At 50.9% G+C, this 19,504-nt stretch overlaps 2 protein-coding genes across 6 annotated transcripts; one reads left to right on the top strand and one right to left on the bottom strand.

Annotated features, from left to right (window-relative positions):
• Positions 1-1,053: 1,053 nt before the first annotated feature.
• LOC121442408 (growth factor receptor-bound protein 7-like) lies at positions 1,054-9,446 on the bottom strand. Of its 5 annotated transcripts, none has more exons than XM_041643951.1 (15): positions 8,918-8,982; positions 5,271-5,427; positions 5,032-5,182; positions 4,701-4,857; positions 4,468-4,589; positions 4,292-4,369; positions 3,939-4,088; positions 3,243-3,353; positions 2,970-3,068; positions 2,639-2,719; positions 2,427-2,543; positions 2,211-2,271; positions 2,011-2,098; positions 1,816-1,909; positions 1,054-1,721 (listed from the first exon to the last, which is right to left on the bottom strand). In XM_041643951.1, exons 2-15 carry the CDS (start codon positions 5,420-5,422, stop codon positions 1,494-1,496), a joined length of 1,689 nt encoding a protein of 562 aa, XP_041499885.1. In that variant the 5' UTR covers positions 5,423-5,427; positions 8,918-8,982; the 3' UTR covers positions 1,054-1,493. The 5 variants fall into 5 exon arrangements, with proteins under 5 accessions (XP_041499885.1, XP_041499887.1, XP_041499886.1 ...); XM_041643953.1 differs by lacking the exon at positions 8,918-8,982 and adding an exon at positions 7,931-7,967; XM_041643952.1 differs by lacking the exon at positions 8,918-8,982 and adding an exon at positions 5,771-5,847.
• Positions 9,447-17,899: 8,453 nt separating this feature from the next.
• LOC121442380 (migration and invasion enhancer 1) lies at positions 17,900-19,457 on the top strand. The gene is made up of 4 exons (XM_041643898.1): positions 17,900-18,047; positions 18,159-18,256; positions 18,579-18,655; positions 18,740-19,457. Exons 1-4 carry the CDS (start codon positions 17,959-17,961, stop codon positions 18,821-18,823), a joined length of 348 nt encoding a protein of 115 aa, XP_041499832.1. The 5' UTR covers positions 17,900-17,958; the 3' UTR covers positions 18,824-19,457.
• The last annotated feature ends 47 nt before the right edge of the window (positions 19,458-19,504 follow it).

The raw sequence follows: 19,504 nt of genomic DNA, 5'->3' as shown, positions 1-19,504 counted from the left end.
CTCATGGACGGACTTTTACGGTGAGTTTGGATTTGAACCATTTGGTTACCACATCTAAATTTCTTACAGTCTGGACAGTCCCCATCTTTGCTGTTCTTGTCATCTCTGTTGTTGCTGAAGCAGAAACTGAGCCATCCCTTCTGTACTTTCCCAGTCCATCTGTCAATTCAGGCGTTCCTCTAGCCCTCATATTTCAGGTAAACTAGTTATTAAACCCACAGAATAAGAGTCAAGTTTGACTTTCGGCAAAATATCTTCTTGGGGTTCACATCCTAAAAGATGAGTCTCTGCGACCGGAGCAGGAGGTCCGGGTGTTGTTGTTGGATACATTTATCACAAAGTTCCTATTGGCTGGGTTAGAGGAAGGCATGAAACTCTTGGGGGGAAATGCAGCCTGGCTTCAGGTCTGCACTTTGGAAAGGACACTCTGGGCTGGATAGGGTGGACAGACTGGCAGGGGAGGGAGGCAGGGCGACTGTGTATGCACTCCCTGTCTGGCTTTCTGGGTGAGAGGCACTGTAAGGACAGAAAGCAGATCTGGGCCAGGAAAAGAGGGAGAAGCTGGTGAAATACAGGCCTGTGAGAAGTGAGACCATTTTCTCAGCTGTGATGTCTGTCAGTCTGTCAGGGGTCACTGTCCACCCACTGGTCCAAGACTTGCTGTAGACTCATCTTGTTTTTATTTATGGGGAGAGGGAAGGTGGGGAGATGGGGTCTCATGTAGCCCAGGCTGGCCCTAAAATATTATTCCTACTGCTACTACCCAGGTGCTGAGATTCCAGGCATGTACCACTGTATCTGGCTCGTCTCCAGTTCCCAGGCTCTGAGAGATCTGAGTTCCTTCAGAAAAGTCCAGGCCCTTGGGGCTGAGAGATAGCTCATTAGTTAAAGGCACACACTGCTCTTGCCGAAGACCTGAGTTTGGCTCCCAACATCCGCATCAGACAGCTTTTGGCTGCCAGAAGATACAGTTCCAAGGAATCCAGCGCACCCTTCTGGCTTCCTTGAGTACTTGCACTCACACATGCACATACTCAAATACACACAGACATAACATATAATTTTAAAATATTTTTTTAAAAAAGAATGAAAGAAAAGCAGTCTCTAGTTGCCCACTGTCCACTCATCCATTTAACCAGCACTGAGTGCCTGCCAGGTACTTGCTAGGATATGCAAGCTCCCAGGCAACTAACGCCATTTTTGTGCTCAGGGCGTATTCTGGTTCACCAACACCTTCACTCTGCTGGTCTTCTTGTTGTCAGCTCTTGCCAGACAGAACTCATGGGGTGTATCAAAAAATAATCTTTATTGTCACTAGTATAAAACAGAGCAGATCAACTGGCCTCTTAGTCTGTACAGAGTGTGGGGCATGAGGCCACCTGGGCTGCCCCTACTTCTCTCATAATGCCCCTGACTGGAATAGTGCCTCAGGAGCTCCTGGGGAGAGGACCACAGATGCCTCCCTTAGGGACAGAAGTCAGGGATGGACAGGGTCAGAGGGCCACACGAGCACAGCAGTGGCGCAGCACGCAGGGCAGGATGCCTCGGTTCAGCTGGTGGAACTCCACCAGCTGCAGCAGATCTGTGAACCGGGTCTGGCCGTCGTCCATGCTGAAGTAGAGACAGCCCTCATCTTCGCTCTGTGGTGTGGCCAGAGGGCAGGTCAGAGAGCGGTCCCGGGTGGAGGAGCAGCCCACGGGGCCAGCAATCGGCCCCCGGTTCTTGTACAGGGAAAAAGGAGGAGCATAATAGGGCTTCAAGTCACGGACCCCCTGGCTACAAGAACCCAAAGTAGGAGTGGGGGGCGTTACTCACTGGTAGAATGAGATAATGCTTGACTTTCTGCAGGTGGCACAAGGACAGGACAAAGCCTTGGGGGTTGCGCTGGCTCTCCCGGACCAGAAACACACTTCGGGGAGAGAAAACCAGATTACCAGAGAGTCCTGGTTGTCCCTGCCCTAGGTCTCGCTGGTCCCCAGGTCTATTACTCCACCCAGTCCAGCCCCTTACCCATCCACCAGGCCCTGCTGTCCAATTAGCCGCTGGCTTTCCTCCCGGGAAATGCGTCCATGGAACCAAGGCTGGGTGCGGTGGATGGCTGGGGTCAGGAGAAGAGATGCTGGTCATTCCAGGAAGGCATGCCCGACCCCAGCCAAGATGGCTCAGAACAGCACCGCAGCCCACCCTAGGAACCCTAGACCACCACCCACCTGTGCTGAGACTTGACCCAGAGCATGGGGTGGGCAGGCTGAGGCGGTGGTTTGTCTTCTTCTGCAGTGGGGGGCATGGGATCCCATTGGCATTGGGTGTCATTGGCATTCACCACCTCCCCAACCCTTCTTCTTCCCTCCCACTCCACAAAAGCTCCTTGAGCACTGGTGCAGCAGACACACACACACATGTGCACGCATACAAGATGTCCTTACCCTCCAAGCCTGAGCCTCCTCCATGGCGGCATTCAAAGCTTCTCGGGGGTTCTCAATGACACGCCCAGCATGGCCAGAGAAGTCCATGGCCACTAGGGTATTATCCGAAACGCTTCTCTGGGAAGAGAACAGAAGGAGGAGGAGGGAAGGGGTCAGAAGAGCTGCCCTGAGCCTGTATCCCTACCTTCCCTAATACCCCTGAGTATACTCACCAAAGGCGGAGACCCCAAAAAGGATAGGCGCAGGTGACGAGATTGAGTTTGCTGATAATTCTTATATAACTGCACCCCATACTGGAGGCAAGGGAAGGAAAAGGAGTTCTGAGGTCAAGAGAGCGGAGATGGACTGTGACACCCCTCAGGCCAGATTTCTCCAGAGCACAGGGCTGAACCCTTCCTGACAGGTATTCTCAGAAGGCCCCCCCGCCCCCCACATGGTGACCTTTTACTGGGAAGACTTCCTGAAGGCAGAGCTATGCCACCTCCCTCAGGCAAGGCTAGCTCCCCTGCCCCCCCCCCCCCCACCCCATCGTTCAGGTCTTACCTTGAAGAGACGGAAGGCAGTCAGCCAGCAGGTTCTGCTCTGCTCATCCTCACTGCAGAAGATATGGAGCCCCTTGTGGCCATTTCGAAGCTTGTTGGGCTGGGGGAGAGGAAATGAACTGTCCCCTGTCTGATCCTGTGCCCAGCTGCCACGGGGGCAGCGAAGGACCCAAGGACTGTCCCATCTTGAGGAACCCGGCCTATTCTGCCTGCGCATTTGGACAGTCCTTGGGTCCTTCCCCCAGACCGGACCAGGCCAGGCTAAAGCCCTCACCTTGACACAGAAGCCGAAGTCTGTAGGCATCCCATAGAGCTTGCGGCCCTGGGTCACCACATACGCATTAGACTCGTTCACATCGGCCACGTACTGCAGGTGCCTCGGGTCCTGGGCATCGTGAGAAAGTAGGACTTGGTACACGTAGGTCCTATCTCCGGGTTAGCGTCCCACCAGGTAAGGAGATTTTAGGACCAGGGAGAGGCAGGGAAATACCCATCATGCACAGAGGATGAAGGCAGAGGGCCAAGGAAATAGCTCAGCGGGTAAAGAGATGGCTGTACAAGCAGGAGGGCCTGAGTTTAATCCCAGCTCCCACTTAAAGGGCTCGATGTAATGCGACACCCTAATCCCAGTGTGGGGACAGGAAGTTCTTGGGGCTCTCCTGCCAGTCAGCCTAAACTAATCTGCAAGTCCTAGGTCCTAGTAAGGACCCTGTCTTCAAAAACAAGGTAGACAGCTCCCGAGGAAGTCCACCTGAGACTGACTGACATTCACACACACACAGCAGAGGCAAATTCAAGTTCCCTGTCTTTTCTACCTCCATTCCTACCTAGTGTAGGTGAGCCACACAGGGGTTGGGGTAGATAGATGCCAGGCATGGCCTGAAGACAGCCAGCCCAAGGGTGGAAGGGCCTCGGAGTACCAGTGAGGAAGCAGGACATGACAGGCTAGTGCTGACCCTCCAGAGCTCACCTTGGAGGTGCCCTTGGTGGAGTAATAGAGGCCAGAACGGCGCAGAAAGCAGAAAAATCGTTTCCAAAGCTTTCGGCCTGATCCCCGGCCTGAGCCCCGAAGCTGCAGGAAGCCCTGGATCTCGGGGAAGCTGCCGGCGTTCAGGAAGTTCTGGGGACAGATGTGAACAGGTGGTGAAAGGCTCGCCTCCTCTCAGGCCTCCTCTCAGGCCTCCGGAGGAGGTGCAGCACCAGCACTGACTGCCACCAGTTCACCGGCAAGGTCACCGCGGCGATCAGAACACATGGCAGCAGCGGATAGAAACACCGGATGACTCTAGGGGGGGGATCGTGGATCTATGGTGAAGACCTCACCTGGATGAGGTCTTCATGGGATATGCCTGTTTGTGCATCCAGACAGCTGGAGACCATCTTTTCTGGGAACAGGGTATGCTGGGAAAGAAAGGAGTCAGAAATCAAAGGTCAAGAATTCAGGCTGGGGATGCCGAGGGTGGGTGTAAGTGCGCACACACAGGTTCATTCTCACTCACTGGGGGGCTCTTGAACAGTTCATACTTGGCGAAGTTTTTGCGGAAGACAAAGCGACTATCTCCACCAACAGGCCAGGCCTCCTGCACTTCCACCACGAACTCATGGTCCTCCACACCCCTCTCTGAGACCAAGGGTGACAAGGCAGGGGTTGGTAGAGATTAACCAAGCCTCATAGATGAGCCACCCATCTTGCCCAAGACACTGCCCCACGGCCCCTTGTGCCCCAACTCACCCAGTGCTAAGTAGGGGTGGCACTCCACCAGGCCCCAGCTCTCATCGCTCAGGGCATGCGCTCGCTGGACCAGCATTTCACACACATGGCGAGCTGTGGCTTCTGCTGCCACCTCCACAGACCGGCAGGCCCCGTCTTCACTGTACACCTTCACCACCTACACCCCGGGAACCGCAGGTGACTTGGGGTAATGCCAGGTGGGGGTCTACTCTCTGACTTGTACTATTTTCAGGAACCAAAATACCCCACCGACACCAAAGAGACACCAGCACATCTGGCCAGGGCTGGGGCAACTCTGTCCCTGCTTCTCCCTTTTCCCCAAACGACTCACGTGGAGGCGACCGGAATCTCGAGGAAGCAACCCCCTTGCACCGGAGGAACCCCCAAGAATAGGTTTCTGTGAAGGCGGGCTGCAGAGCTCGGGGAAGGGGTTGGGGATGGAGGGTAAAGAGGTCGCCTGGAGCTCCTCTTCTCGAAGTTTCCTATGGCAGAGTTGAGGGATGGAAGCCCCTATGGGTTAGCCAGTGCTGGCTCAACTCCCTACCAGTGCAGCTCACTGCCCTATCCTACCTGCTGCTTGGGATGGGCAGAGGCTGGGACCGCTTCACATCCCCTGGTGGAGGGTTATCCGGGGGCGGAGGAGTCTCAGGAGGCGTCCCAGGAGCTGGGCACACATCTTCTGGGGAGCTGCTGAGATGAGGTGGGCTCAGGTCCAGTTCCATGGCACCTGTGAAGGCAAGGTAGACCTGCTGACGCCATGTGCTGTCACCGATCCCTTCAAACCGCAGCCTTCTCAGGGCCCTCAGAGCCCAACAGGACATGCCCACTTTAAAAGGGACACTGGGATCCTGGGAAGGAAGCATGCATATGCGCAGAAGAAGTCAGCCTGGTGCTTGGGATTCCGATGCCAGTGTCCCTCCTCCAGCGAAAGCAGCTCAGGAGAAAGATTAGGTAGGCTCCATGCCACATGACCCTAGCTGCAGCCACAGGGTCAGGGCAAAGGTTGCTCATTGCACTGGGCTCTGCCCCAGATTTTTCTAGCACTTTGTTGCTAGAAGCAGTTGCCAAACCTGTTGTGGTAACACCTGGCGGAGTGATGAGTGACACAGAGAGGCGGTGAGGAAGGACAGGAATCAGGAGGGCAGGACCTGTGTGCTCAGGTTGAGGGGGGGACAGAAGGCCTCCCCTGGAGGGCTTTTACCCCAGCAACTCCAAACTCTGTGGGCCTTCCCAGACCCTCTCATCCTGCCCAACTTTTCCCCGAAGCCTCGATGCTAAAGCTACCCCCTCTGTATGAGAAGACCTCTTGGTCTTGCCACACTCAGCCTGGTGCTGGGAACTCTGCCCCATTATTGTGCACCTGTCTTATCCCAGCTCTGGTCTAAAAGCACCTGGCACACACCAGAGTCTCACCTATGCCTTAGCGCCCACGGGTGCAAGGAAGCCAGGACAAGTAGCGACAGGCGAGACCAGGCAAAGACAAGGGGGAAGGGTCCCAGCCCTTCTCTGCAGCAACCAGAAGACCCCATGATGCTGAACCCGGCAGGATCCAAACAAAATACCAATCCTAGCACCCTGCCTGTTCTTCAGACCATGCATCAGAACTGTGAGACTGCCCAGAACAGTCACCGGGATAGGACAAAACACTTGACCCTTCAGCAAGGGCATGAAGGAATCTGGGGGACAGGTGAGTCAGGGCGGGGCGGGACAGCTATGCCCCAGGCTCTCCATTCAACTTTGACTCATCCATAGGACTTCCTGGCTGAGGAGGAACACAAACAACCTGCCTCTGCCCTCAGTCCCTGACTCCCCAACCTACAGGTATTCTGGGAGCAAGGGGTGCGAACTGGAGAAAGACGAAGATGTGGGGAGGAGCAGCCCGAGGCTCCTCTGACATCACCCTCCTCACCCTTGGCCAGTGTCCAGCCCAGGTGGGACTAATTGTCTTCTGCCCACCTTAGTACCAAAACATCACCCTACCTATAACCCAGAGAGGTGGGAGGAAATGCCCGGCCTGGATCCAGGAGCCTATCAGGATTGGAGCCCACCTCCCGGTGGTGTGCAAGTGGCATCCAGGTCTGCCCAGCCTGGGTCTGGAACCTACAACTCTCTTTGCTGTTAAGTACCCTGAGGATGTAGACGATGCATCTGGCCTTGGGGACTTCTATGTATTGCTCTGTGGAAGAAGGTCTCTGGGATGTACTGACTGAGGGGCCAGAGAGGAGTTAAAATACCCAAGAGGGCCAGACGGTGGTGGTGCATCCCTTAATCCCAGCACTCCACTCGGGAGGCAGAGGCAGGCCGATCTTTGTGAGTTCGAAGCCAGCTTGGTCTACAAGAGCTAGTTCCAGGACAGGCTCCAAAGCTACAGAGAAACCCTATCTCAAAAAACAAAACAAAACAAAACCAACCAAACAAACAAACAAACAACACCCAAGAGGACAGGCAGACAGACCAACAGAGCAAAACACTCCCAGAAGAGCCAAGCAGAACAAGCAAGGCACACCTGACACTTAGCATCCTCAAGACACCAAGCAAGGGGCATCAATACCGGGCACCCACTCCCACCCATTTGACCTTCATTTCAGGGAAAGATGGGGGGGGTGTCTCTGCCGGTGTGCCCCTCCCTCAAGGTGAGAAAACAACACTCAGCTGGACAGGTGTTTGAAAGGAGAGGTAGTAGATTCAAGTCAGATTACGGTCTAATGTCAGAAGCCCAGGTGCAGACTGTGCTAGGGTGAGCTTCCAGATCCCTCCACCCGACCCTTCAGCTGGAGAAGGCTAGAAGCAGTCAGGTATCCAAAAGATAAGATGGGGCAGCAGAGCCTGCTGCGGGCCCAGCAGCCCCTGCCCAAGAGAAGCTTTCAAACTAGGGCCTAAGCCAAGCTTCCGTTGGAGGAGTTGGTACCCCAACGAACTAGTCCTCCTAACCAGGCCACTCCAGCCTCGGTTCTCCAGCCCCAGCAGCTCCTGCCCCACCCTCCCTCCTACCCTCCCAGGTGCCTTGTTTACTTCCTGAATCTTGCCCCACCTAGCAAACCCCAAGGCAAGTGGCAAGGCCTAAACGTTTGGAGCCAACAGCAAACAAGGCCACCACCATCCACTCTTCCCAGGTTTAGGGGAGGGCTTGGTGAGCTAGTAGCCCGGGCAGCCTGAGGTCTGTCCGGTTCCGGTCCAGCACAACCAAGCCAACCTCCCTCAGGACTTAGAAAAGGAAGATGGGGCTTAACCTTTAGGGGTGCTGAGACCAGATGAGGAGGTAGGAAACCCTTAGTTGACCCGAAGTTGATGCTCCGCCCACTCCGCTCAAGAAAAAATATCCAATGGAATAAAGGGGGGCGGGACAACTCTTTTAATGTTTAATTTGGGAAGAATGCTCGAGTTCCCTGTAGAGTTAGTTAATCATTATTTTGCCTTTGGGGAGGTATACAACACACACACACACACACACACACACACACACACACACACACACACACGAGGGAGAGCAGAGTCCAAGCTAGCAACCAGGAGGCGTTGCATTCTTGGGGGGCAAAAGCAAAAAAGCTGAAAATACTACCATCTGGCCCTCAGGTGCACTCTGTCCCCTCCTGCCTAGGTCTCTCCCCAGCGTCAGCCTCAAGGCAGGCCCACACGCCACGCCACACACTCCTCCTGCCCCTGCCCTGCAGCCCCTTCGCACAGCACCGGCGCCTCCCGTCTTTGTCCACTAGCATCCGCAGCCAGGGCTCCTCAGCCCGCCGGGCTTCCACATCCGAGGTGGCGAAACGACGACGTGGAGAGGCGGAGTTCCACCCTTTGCGGGAGTCCCTCTCCTTTACTCCCTCCAAATGGGAACCCCAGATTGTAGGAAACTGAGCTCAGCAAGGTGGTGAAGGGCCACCTCCGGATTCCCCCACCCCATCCCCCAACTAGTTGATCCTGAGTAGAAAGAACTAGTTTTAGCCGGAAAGTTCAGCTTTCCGGAGGTGATTGAGACACTACGAATTCCCTGGGTGAAAAGGAGGGAGTGTGAGGGGCACAAAATGAAAACAAGGGAGATCTTGGCGGGTGGGGGGCAAGATGAGGAAGGTGAAGGATTCGAGTTGCTGAGCAACAAACAAACAAAACAGCACAGTGAAGACGCTAGCGAGCATCAGGAGAATGAATCTTTCCTTAGGGACCCAGCCCTAACCTGCAGCCCACCACAAAGATGAAGTTCCTGCTTCGTTTCTTACCCAGACCTTGAAAGTCCGCACACCTGCCTGAGGCCACCGGTTTAGGGAAAAGACTCCAGGCCTTAACCACCACCACCACCACCACCCCCCGCCGCGCTCGCGCGCCTGTAGCCTGACCTCACCAAGCGAGGACATGGGGGGTGGGGTGGGGGGGGCTGGCAGCCTCCGTGCCATCTACCTGGGCAGCGGGCCAGATCAGCCCGAGGCGGGCACAACCTGAGGCCCTGGTGAGGCTGGGGGTAGGAGTAAATTGTCTGAGACAGATCTCGGTCGCCTTACCTGGAGGAACTCCAGTAGAAGGAGCCGGACACCGGGCGCAAAAGTGAGGCTCTGTCTAGGGATCCCAAGCGCTTGGATTTGATTTCAAATCCACTCTCTCTTCTCTACTGGTGGTTGGAGGGTATCACGCCTTTGGATGGTGAGGCGGGAGAATATGGAGAGAACCTTGTGTATCCAGATTCCAGGCTCAGGGAAACTAAAATTATCTTGGGCAGGTGAGGGCGGGGCCTAAGAGGCGCCCTGGAGAAGGAAGCGCTAGAGGAGGGGTGGAGACTCCTCACAAATGCACCGCCTGGGATTGTTCTTGCCCTTCCTACTGGGCAGCAGGTGCCAGGAGAGAGCAGGTGCCTAGGGAGAGACAGGGAAGAGTCAAAAAGAACAGGCTGGAAAGAGAAAAATCTAGTCTGGTGGCTGTTGGTTAGATAAGAAATGGTCCCGCCCACTTCTACTTGTCCCTCGATGAGGGTCAGTTCATTGGTCAAGCTAAGGGGCCGTCTTCTGCTCACCCCCATCCCCCCACCCCCAGCCAGGACAAAGGGCACTCTGCTTAAGAGGGAAGCCTGAAGAGATGCTCTGCCCTTTGACCTCCAGCTATAGTCTAGCCACCCAGGCTGTTGCCCTGGCCCCTCTGAGAGACCCAAAGTACACCCTCCCTTCCGAGCCAAGGCTAGGGTCTCACTTGCCCAGTTTCAAATCTACGAGTGGCTAAGTGGCCTGGTGGGAGGGGCCACGGTGCTCTGGCGACTGTTGTGAGCCAGTGCAAGAGATTCCTGTTCGAACAGTAACTTCAGCTTTCTGGGTCAGCCCCTCAGCAAACATCCGGGGATCAGAAAGAGGGGCTGAGAGACCGGGATCAAAGACAGCGGGTCACATCCCAGCTTCCTGTGGGTGACAGTTAAGAAAAACAAACAAGGGCTGGAGAGATGGCTCAGCGGTTAAGAGCATTGCCTGTTCTTCCAAAGGTCCCTGAGTTCAATTCCCAGCAACCACATGGTGGCTCACAACCATCTGTAATGAGGCCTGGCGCCCTCTTCTGGCCTGCAAGCATACATGCAGACAGAAAGAATATTGTATACATAATAAATATTAAAAAAAAAAAAAAAGAACGAGAAGGCAGTGGCTGGACTGGATAGCACGTCTGGCTGAGCTGGACAACACATCTTAAAAAAAGAAAAAGAAAAACAAACAAGACACGAGTTGATAAGAGGTCTACCCAGAGGAAGTGCAGCCTCAACTTTTCACTTGAAAAGCCGGCAGTGGGGGTGCACGCCTTTAATCCCAGCTGGTGGATCTCTGAGCGTTCTATACCAACCTGATCTACATGGCAAGTCCCTGGACAGGGAGGATTATACAGAGAAACATTGTCTCAAAAAAAAGCAAAAGCAAAAACAAACAAACAAAAACGAAGAAAGAAAAAAGAAAAAGAGCCAGGCGATGGTGGCGCAGGCCTTTAATCCCAGCACTCGGGAGGCAGAGGCAGGAGGATCTCTGTGAGTTCGAGACCAGCCTGGTCTACAGAGCTAGTTCCAGGACGGGCTCCAAAGCCACAGAGAAACCCTGTCTCGAAAAACCAAAAAAAAGAAAAAAAAGAAAAAAGAAAGATTTAGATTTAGTATGAATGGTGAAAAGCAAAGAAATGGGGAAGGGGGCACGGTAGCATGGGCAGGGAAGCAGTTTAAACTACAAAAAAAAAAAAAAAAAAAAAAACGCACAGGAGACATCATATCCAACCATGGAAGCACCTAGCAGATCCTGGCTTGGGGAACAACAAAACCAGACCCGCCCTTAGTCTGCTGCAACCCAGTCAGGGAGACTGACCTTTTAGAGCCACACAAATAGGAAATGACAAGGGACAAGTATGCCAGGGTGAGTGACTCACAGGGCTGTGGAAGTGAGGGAAAGCCGAGGAGCTGCTGCCGGGGGATGGGAACAAGAAGGGTTAACCATCCATGGTGAAGGAACAAACACAGAAGACGCTGCTAGGCGGGAACACGGAACGCAGAGCTAAGGGGTGGGGGTGGACAGGAAAAGAGGCCACGCCGGTGAGCCTGGGCAGGTTGTGCAGGTTGAGAGGGTGGAGAAAAGCCTCGCCGTTCTTAAAAGGCGGGAACCCGGCCTCCATGTCTCACAAGCTGCTATGGAAAACACGGCTCCTTGGGCCCCTCCTCAGCCAGCCGCCGGAGTCTGCATCTCTGAGGCAGAGCCCCAGGAATGTGTGGTATTGACCAGCCCTCGGGTGGCTGTTTTGCAAACCAGTTTTGAGAGCCATCCATCCTGTTTGTCCAGACCCTACAGGCTGTATCTGGTCCCAAGGAGAGACACAGATCGCTGCACTTGGTAAGATCATTGTAGATCCCTCAGGATGTTGAAGGCTGGAAGGAAGCCAGACCGAGTGATGTAGAATTCCATTTCTTTCTTTAATAAAGAGTTTTGTTATTATTTATGTGCGCATGCCTGTGTGTGCGTTACACTGTGTGGGTTCCTGCAGATCTCGCACAGTTGGAGTTATAGGTAGTTTGATTCTCTGAAAGATCATCAAATGCTCTTAGCCCCTGAGCCACCTCTCTCCAGCCCCAGAATTCCATTCAGAGGAAGTAGGACTGTAAGGGAACAGGGCAGATCTGAGGCCTCAGGGAGGAGACAAGAGGTGCTACCAGTGGGGGGGACAGACGCTAGTAGTAGGAGCTTGGGTGACATTCTGTCTGGGACCTTACAAGGTAGACGCATAAGGCTATGTGTTTGTTGGATCCACTGAAAGTTCCTTACACAACTATTGCGTTTTATTTGTGTGGAGAAAATGGGGGCTGTGTGTCACACAGTGTGTGTGTGTGTGTGTGTGTGTGTGTGTGTATGTGTGTGTGTGTAGAGGTTAGTGAGAATTGGTCCTCTTCTTCCAGCAGATGAGTTCCGGGGATCAAAATTCATATCATCAGGCTTAGCATTAGGTACCTTTAACTGCCTAGCCATCTTGCCCATAGAAGATAAACTTATGTATAAGTTAATTTAGGATAAAAATTTACGTATAAGTTAATTTGAATTTAAGATAAAAGTCGCCACAAGGTGAATGTGTAATCCTAATACTCAGGAGGACTGAGAGTTCAAGGCCAGATTGAAGTACACCATAGTAAGAGTATCTCCAACTAGACAAAACTAAAAGACACACAAGAAGGAACCGATTTACTGCTGCCCCTTGTCTTAAGATGTTATCACATCTGGACAAAATCTAGTTTTTGTTGTTGCATTGCTTTGATTTTTTAAGAATTTTTTTTATTTATTTATGTGTATGTGTTTGCCTGCATGTATTTAAGCATACCACATTGTTGATTTGTGCCCAAGGAGGCCCAGAGGAGGGCGTCGGATCCCCTGGGACTGGAGTGAGGTGGTTATGAAGCACAATGTAGGTGCTGGGAACCGAACCCAGGTCCTTGGCTAGAGATGCACTGCTCACCACTTTTCCAGTCCATTTTTGGCTTTCCAAAATGACACCTTGGGGTCTTGCTATATATGTAATCTTTGCCAGCCTCAAACTCCTCCTTAACCGAAGCTAGTCCTAAACTTGTGACCACCCTCCTGCCCCTGCTGGGGTTAGAGACTTACGCCCTCATGAAATACCTTGATTTGAAGAAACCTGGGAGATAGCTCCACAGGTAACAATGCTTGCTGCAAGTCTGATGACCCAAGTTCAATTCTCAGGGACCACATGGTAAAGAGGGGACTCCCAAAAGTGGTCCTCTGACCTCCACGTGGGCACTGTGGTATTGATGTATCCACATCCACACATACATATACACTCGTGATGAATGCTTTCATCATTTTAAAAATATCTGGAGCCGGGTGATGATGGCGCATGCCTTTAATCCCAGCACTCGGGAGGCAGAGGCAGGCGGATCTCTGGGAGTTCGAGACCAGCCTGGTCTACAGAGCTAGTTCCAGGACAGGCTCCAAAACCACAGAGAAACCCTGTCTCGAAAAAAACAAAAAATAAATTAATTAATTAAAAAAAATCTGGATTGGAAAATGTACTTTATATCTAAACTACCAAATATCAAAGTCCAGTTTCTATTGAATCTATATCAAGTAATCAAGTATACAGCACTGTAAAGTTAAAAATTCGAGGAACCATCTGTACTGATCGAGGAAAAGCATTAAGAGTCCAAATATAAAACTTTATGTTTCTACATCAGTGTAGCTGTGGCTTTTTTTTTTTTTAAACAGGGTTTCTCTGTGTAACAACCCTAGCTGTCCTGGAACTTGATTTCTAGACGAGGCTGACCTCGAACTCACAGAGATCTACCTACCTCTGCCTCCTGAGTGCTGGAATTGAAGGTGTGTGCCACCATATCTGGAGACAGTAGCTTTTTTTTTGCATGCTTATTTTTTTATTTAAGATATATGTATTATGTGTATAATGTCCTTTCTGCATGTGTGCCTGCAGGACAGAGGAGGGCACCAGATCTCATTAAAGATGGTTATGAGCCATCATGTGGTTGCTGGGAATTAAACTCAGGTCCTCTGGAAGAGCAGACAGTGCTCTTAACCTCTGAGCCATCTCTCCAGCCAGACAGTAGCTTTTTTGATAAAGCTATTTAATAAACAGATAGGATCTTTTGAGTCAGCGTTTTGCTATATTGCCCAGAATGTTCTTGAATTCAACCAATCCTCTTGTGTCTCCCAAGTAGCTAAGGCTGCAGGCATGTGTCACAGTACCTGATAGAGAAGGGCACTGTGACAGTTTAATACTTGCATACCAAAAGTTTTTTTTAAAAACTTTTTTAAAGATTTATTTATTATGTATACAGTGCTCTGTCTGCATGTATGCCTGCACTCCAGAAGAGGGCACCAGATCTCATTACAGATGGTTGTGAACCATTATGTGGTTGCTGGGAATTGAACTCAGGACCTCTAGAGGAACAGCCAGTGCTCTTAACCTCTAAGCCATCTCTCCAGCTCCCCATACCAAAAGTTTTAATTTAGCTCTTTACTTCCCATGATGCACAAAAATAATTCTTTTTTTTTTTTTTTTTTTTTTTGGTTTTTCGAGACAGGGTTTCTCTGTGGCTTTGGAGCCTGTCCTGGAACTAGCTCTCTAGACCAGGCTGGTTTCGAACTCACAGAGATCCGCCTACCTCTGCCTCCCGAGTGCTGGGATTAAAGGCGTGCGCCACCATCGCCCGGCTCACAAAAATAATTCTAAACTGAGATTCCAAAGGGTGTAGAAATGGCTCAGTGGTTAAGAGCATTTGCTGCTCTTCAGAGAACCTGAGTTCAGTTCCCATCACTTACCGCCCAATGGGGCTCAAACCTGCCTGAAACTGCAGCTCCAGGGCATCTGATGCCCTCTTGTGGCCTCCACAGGCACTCGTATACACATGCACATTACCAGACATATCACACATGTAAGTAAAAACAACTATTAAAAATGAATCATAGCCAGGCATGGTGGCGTATGCCTTTAATCCCAGCACTCGGAAGGCAGAAAGACGCAAGTGGATGTTTCTGAGCTCAAGGTTAGCCTGGTCTACATGATAAGTTCCAGGGCAGTCAGGTTATATAGAAAGACCCTGTTTCAAAACAAAAGCAAGAAAAAAATAGATCATAAACCTAAACAACAGAATTGAACCTATAAAACAGTAAAGTCACAATAAAACATCAAAAACAAAAATTAAATAAATAACAATAAATGAAGGAAAAGTCTGTAGTAATGAGTTATGCAAAGGATTTTTTATGTTTATTTACTTATTTACTCATTTTGGTTTTTCAAGACAGAATTTCTCTGTGTAGCTCTGGCTATCCTAGAACTCACTCTGTAGACCAGGCTGGCCTTGAACTCAGAGATCCACCTGACTCAGCCTCCCAAGTGCTAGGATCAAAGTCATGTGTCACCACTAGGCTTGCAAAGGATTTTTTTTCTTTTTTAGTTTTTTGGGGCAGGGTTTCTCTGCATAACAGTCCTGGCTGTCCTGGAACTCACTTTTTAGAGCAGGTTGGCCTTGAACTCACAGAGATCTGCCTGCCTCTGCCTCCTGAGTGCTGGGATTAAGGGCATGTGCCACCACCACCCAGTACAATGAATTTTTTTAAAGGAAAAAAGTTTTTTTTAAATAATTGTGAATCCCCATGAGATGATGTGGGTTTTTTTGTTTTTTATGATTTATTTAACTTTATTTTATGTGAATTGGTGTGAAGGTGTCAGATCCCCTGGAACTGGATATTCAGACAGTGGTAAACTGCCATGTGGTTGCTGGGAATTGAACCAGGGTTCTCTGGAAGAACAGTCAGAGTTCTTACCCGCTGAGCCATCTCTCCAACCCCAAGAAAATAATTTTAATTGACTGTATTAATTTAGAATGTGTATGTTGCAAAAAACAAAAAAAATACTTGTAAATTATCCATTTCATTTATTTCATTATAGATATTTTATGTAGAATATATAAAAAGAAGCCAGGCGGTGGTGGCGCACGCCTTTAATCCCAGCACTTGGGAGGCAGAGGCAGGCGGATCTCTGTGAGTTCGAGGCCAAGCCTGGTCTACAAGAGCTAGTGCCAGGACAGGCTCCAAAGCTACAGAGAAACCCCGTCTCGAAAAACCAAATATTATATATATATATATTTTTTGTTTTTTCTCTGTGTAACAGACAGGGCTGTCTTGGAACTCACTTTGTAGGCCAGGCTGGCCTCAAATTCACAGAGATCCACCTGCCTCTGCCTCCTGAGTGCTGAGATTAAAGGCCTGTGCCACCATCCCCCAGCTATTAAATACCAATAATAAGGAGATAAGTAGCCCAATTAAAACTAGGCCATAAAACTGAGCATAGTGGTGTATGGTGCATGCCTTTAATCCTAATGCTCAAAAGGCAGAAGGAGTTGTATCTCTGTGAGTTCCAGGCCAGCCTGTCTACATAGGGAGTTCCAGGCCAGTTAGACCTACACAGTGAGACCCATTTCAAAAACAAAACAAAATTGTCCAGGTGGTGGAGACCCAGGCCTTTAATGCAGCATTCGGGAGGCAGAGGTCAGTGGATCTCTTGTGCTCGAGGGCAGCTTGGTCTATAGAGTGAATTCTGGGACAGGCCAGGGCCACACAGAGAAACCTTGTCTTGAAAAACAAAAAACTGAAAAAAAAGAAAGAAAAAGAAAAACCAAATGAATGTTTCTATTTCAAGTAATATGTATGAATGTCTACTGAGCACCTGAAAATACGGCCAATAGCCTTGCCTACCAGAGTAGGTATCATCAAAGAGACAGGAAACCAATCTGTGTGACGGCTATAAGGAAACAAATCCCTGTGTACTGTATTGCTATTGGTAGCACAAAATGAGACAGCTGCTTGGGAAAAACAAACAGGTAGGCAACCCCAAAAAGGGTTAAATACAGATTTCCCAGGTAGCCCAATAATTCTACTCCTAGGAGTCTACCAAAGAGAAACGGTGGCACACATCCACAAAAAGACATTACATTTACAGCAGCGTTATTCAAAACAGACAAAAACCAAAGAAAGCCAAATGAATGTCCATAGGTAGTAACTGTGCTCTATCTGCACAATGGAACGAAACACTGCTCATCAGTAAAAAGGAACTCTGGTCATCACTGGAGTGAAGGTGTTCAAAAAGACACCAGAGCAAAAGCTGCGTGTTGTATGAATCCATTTATGTGAAATATCCGGAAAAAAACACGCAAAGCGGATCGGTGATTGCTCAGAACTGGAGCTGGAAGCGAGATGGATGGCAAGCCAATATGAAGGGCCTTCTTAGACTGATGGAAGCGTTCTGTGTTCTAACTGGATGGGACGACGACAGAACCCAACAAACAAAAATTGAGCAAACAATGAACGGTTTAAAGAGACACCAGACTGGGAGCCTTGTTATGATACTGTGATGCTTCAGGGAAAGAAGAGGCAAGTCCTCAGAATTACACACTGGGTGTGCAAAAAGTGGGTGCCTGGAGGAAGCATTGCCTGAGGAGCATGTACTTCCTCTGTTTTAGTTGCAGGAAAGAGTTAAAGGTTTGGAAAGGGTACCACTTGGCATTTTAGAGTCCAGAGAACTAGAGTGTTGGGCTGACGTGTGGCTGAACCTGTAAAGATATTTGCGACAGAGCCTGACAGTCTGGATTCAATCCCTGGAACCCACAGGATGGAAGGAGACCGACGCCTGAGAACTGTGCTCTGACCTTCACAAGTATGCTGTGTGGCACGGCCCCCTCCTCCAATACACACTCATATGCAAATTAATAAATTAAGTAATAAAAGTTTTAAGAGACGCCATCACATGCACAAATCCACACTCACATATAAACATAGTTAAAAGTTACAAAAAGAACAAAGAACTCAAGCATGTAGTTGACGGCTGGTTTCAGATGTCATCATCATGCTAGCGAGAAACAGCAACAATCACAAAGCATCAGCTACTTCGGCCCCATCCTTAGATGCTTGCCCCATTTTCTCTGTCTTTTGTAAATGGAAAAGAGCTTTGCAATCAGAGGCAGTTCGTTATTTAAGCAAATCCATGACGTCCAGTGAGCAACGGACGCCGAAGAAATGTAGGGCTCTCAAAACCCAGACCAGGGAGGGTTTGGATAGGTTTGCCGAGCTGAGCCCGGGATACTCGCTCTCCTTACGCAGTACAGAAACTAGACGTAGCAATGGCTGGTGACTGCAGGGGGCGCCCAGACGCAAGGAGAGGTCTGTCACGCCCATGACCACGCCCCTCACGTGATTTGGCTGACGTCACACCCGGAAGCAGCCCTGCAGCGGAGCGGGCAGCAATGAGTGGGGAGCCAGGACAGGTGTCCGTAGTGCCCCCTCCCGGGGAGGTGGAAGCAGGCAGTGGAGTCCACATCGTGGTGGAGTACTGGTGAGCCACTGGGGCTGAAAAGGAGCCCTGTGTTCGCCGGCAAGATGGGGGTGGGTCCACGGGAGGCCCCACCCCCGGAGCCCCAGCTCACCCCACGTCTCTTCTCCCCAGTGAACCCTGCGGCTTTGAGGCGACCTACCTGGAGCTGGCGAGCGCCGTGAAGGAGGAGTATCCGGGCATCGAGATTGAGTCGCGACACGGGGGAACAGGTGAGATCCGCAGAGCACCTGCTGAGTCAGTCTGTATTATAAACCCCAGCTCTCCTGCCTTCTAGAGCTGACTGTGTATAAACCCCCTAGCAGGGTCTGGCACATTGAAAATGCCTAGTGTGGGTTTGGAGTGAAAGCCCTTAATGGCGTGATGGAGGGACACGCAGGTGAGTCTTCCCGAATGGCTTAAGGATCTAAAACCCGGGTCACTCATGGTGTCAGCGGAGACCACGAACCGTCATGCTTGTAGTCTCTGGAGTGCCAAGGCCCTCCCTGGATGTCTGCCTGTTTTTAGCTCACTCTTGCGTTTGTTTCATACCAGGGGCCTTTGAGATTGAGATCAATGGACAGCTGGTGTTCTCCAAGCTGGAGAACGGGGGGTTTCCTTATGAGAAAGATGTGAGTATCGGCAGCATTGGAGGCATGGCTGAGGCACACCCTCCTCTCTTATGCTTACCACTTGCCCCCGTCTCTGTCCCCTAGCTCATCGAAGCCATCAGAAGAGCAAGCAATGGAGAACCTTTAGAAAAAATCACCAATAGCCGGCCTCCCTGTGTGATCCTGTGACAACACGTGATTCTTGGAAGCTTGGTTCTGGGGCTCAAACCTGTTTCCTTGGGGCTTCACTAGGAACTTCCTCTGCCTTTTGCCCCTCACTTAGCTCCACTTAGCCCCTTTGGGCACAAGGAGGGGCTAGACATTTCTATGGTCTTGGAGGCAGAAAGGAGATGTTTTCTGTGGACATTTCCACGACCATCTCACACCCCTCTCCTGGGATCCGTGGTGCCCTCTGCAGCTCGGTCCTCTCCCAAGCTTAGCAGATTCTGTAACTTATTTTCCCCGAGTCCTGGGTAGTGTCAGCTATTGGCAATAAAGAGCTATTAGCGCTACAAACACTTGTGCAACTGGTGTGTGTTTATGTCCAGCCTGCAGGAGCACAGAGGTCAGTCCAGACCTGTTAACACCTACTGGGTTGGCCCTCTCTAGACAGAGGCAGCTTTCTTAGGCAAGGAAGATGAGTCACACAGACAGCCCCTTCCCCCAGGGGGAGAGGACCTCATTCCAGTGATGGCCTTGGAATGAGTATGTCCAATGGAGAACGACCCTGTTGCCAAAGGGTCCTCAGAAAGGAATCCTAACTCCCCAGTCCCCTAACCCCAAACCAAACCACCTCAAACTACCCACTCGCTGGGGGGAGAGCTGTGTGTCAGGTGAGCAGGACGGCTTGGCCCAGAGCCACTCCCAGAC

This window comes from Microtus oregoni, unplaced genomic scaffold (genome assembly GCF_018167655.1).
Source record: "Microtus oregoni isolate MIOR12 unplaced genomic scaffold, Mior012 000091F_ref0000469, whole genome shotgun sequence".
NCBI classification, from domain to species: domain Eukaryota; kingdom Metazoa; phylum Chordata; class Mammalia; order Rodentia; family Cricetidae; genus Microtus; species Microtus oregoni.
Note: the sequence above shows the minus strand (reverse complement) of the source record. Positions and strands in the feature narration are given on the sequence as shown.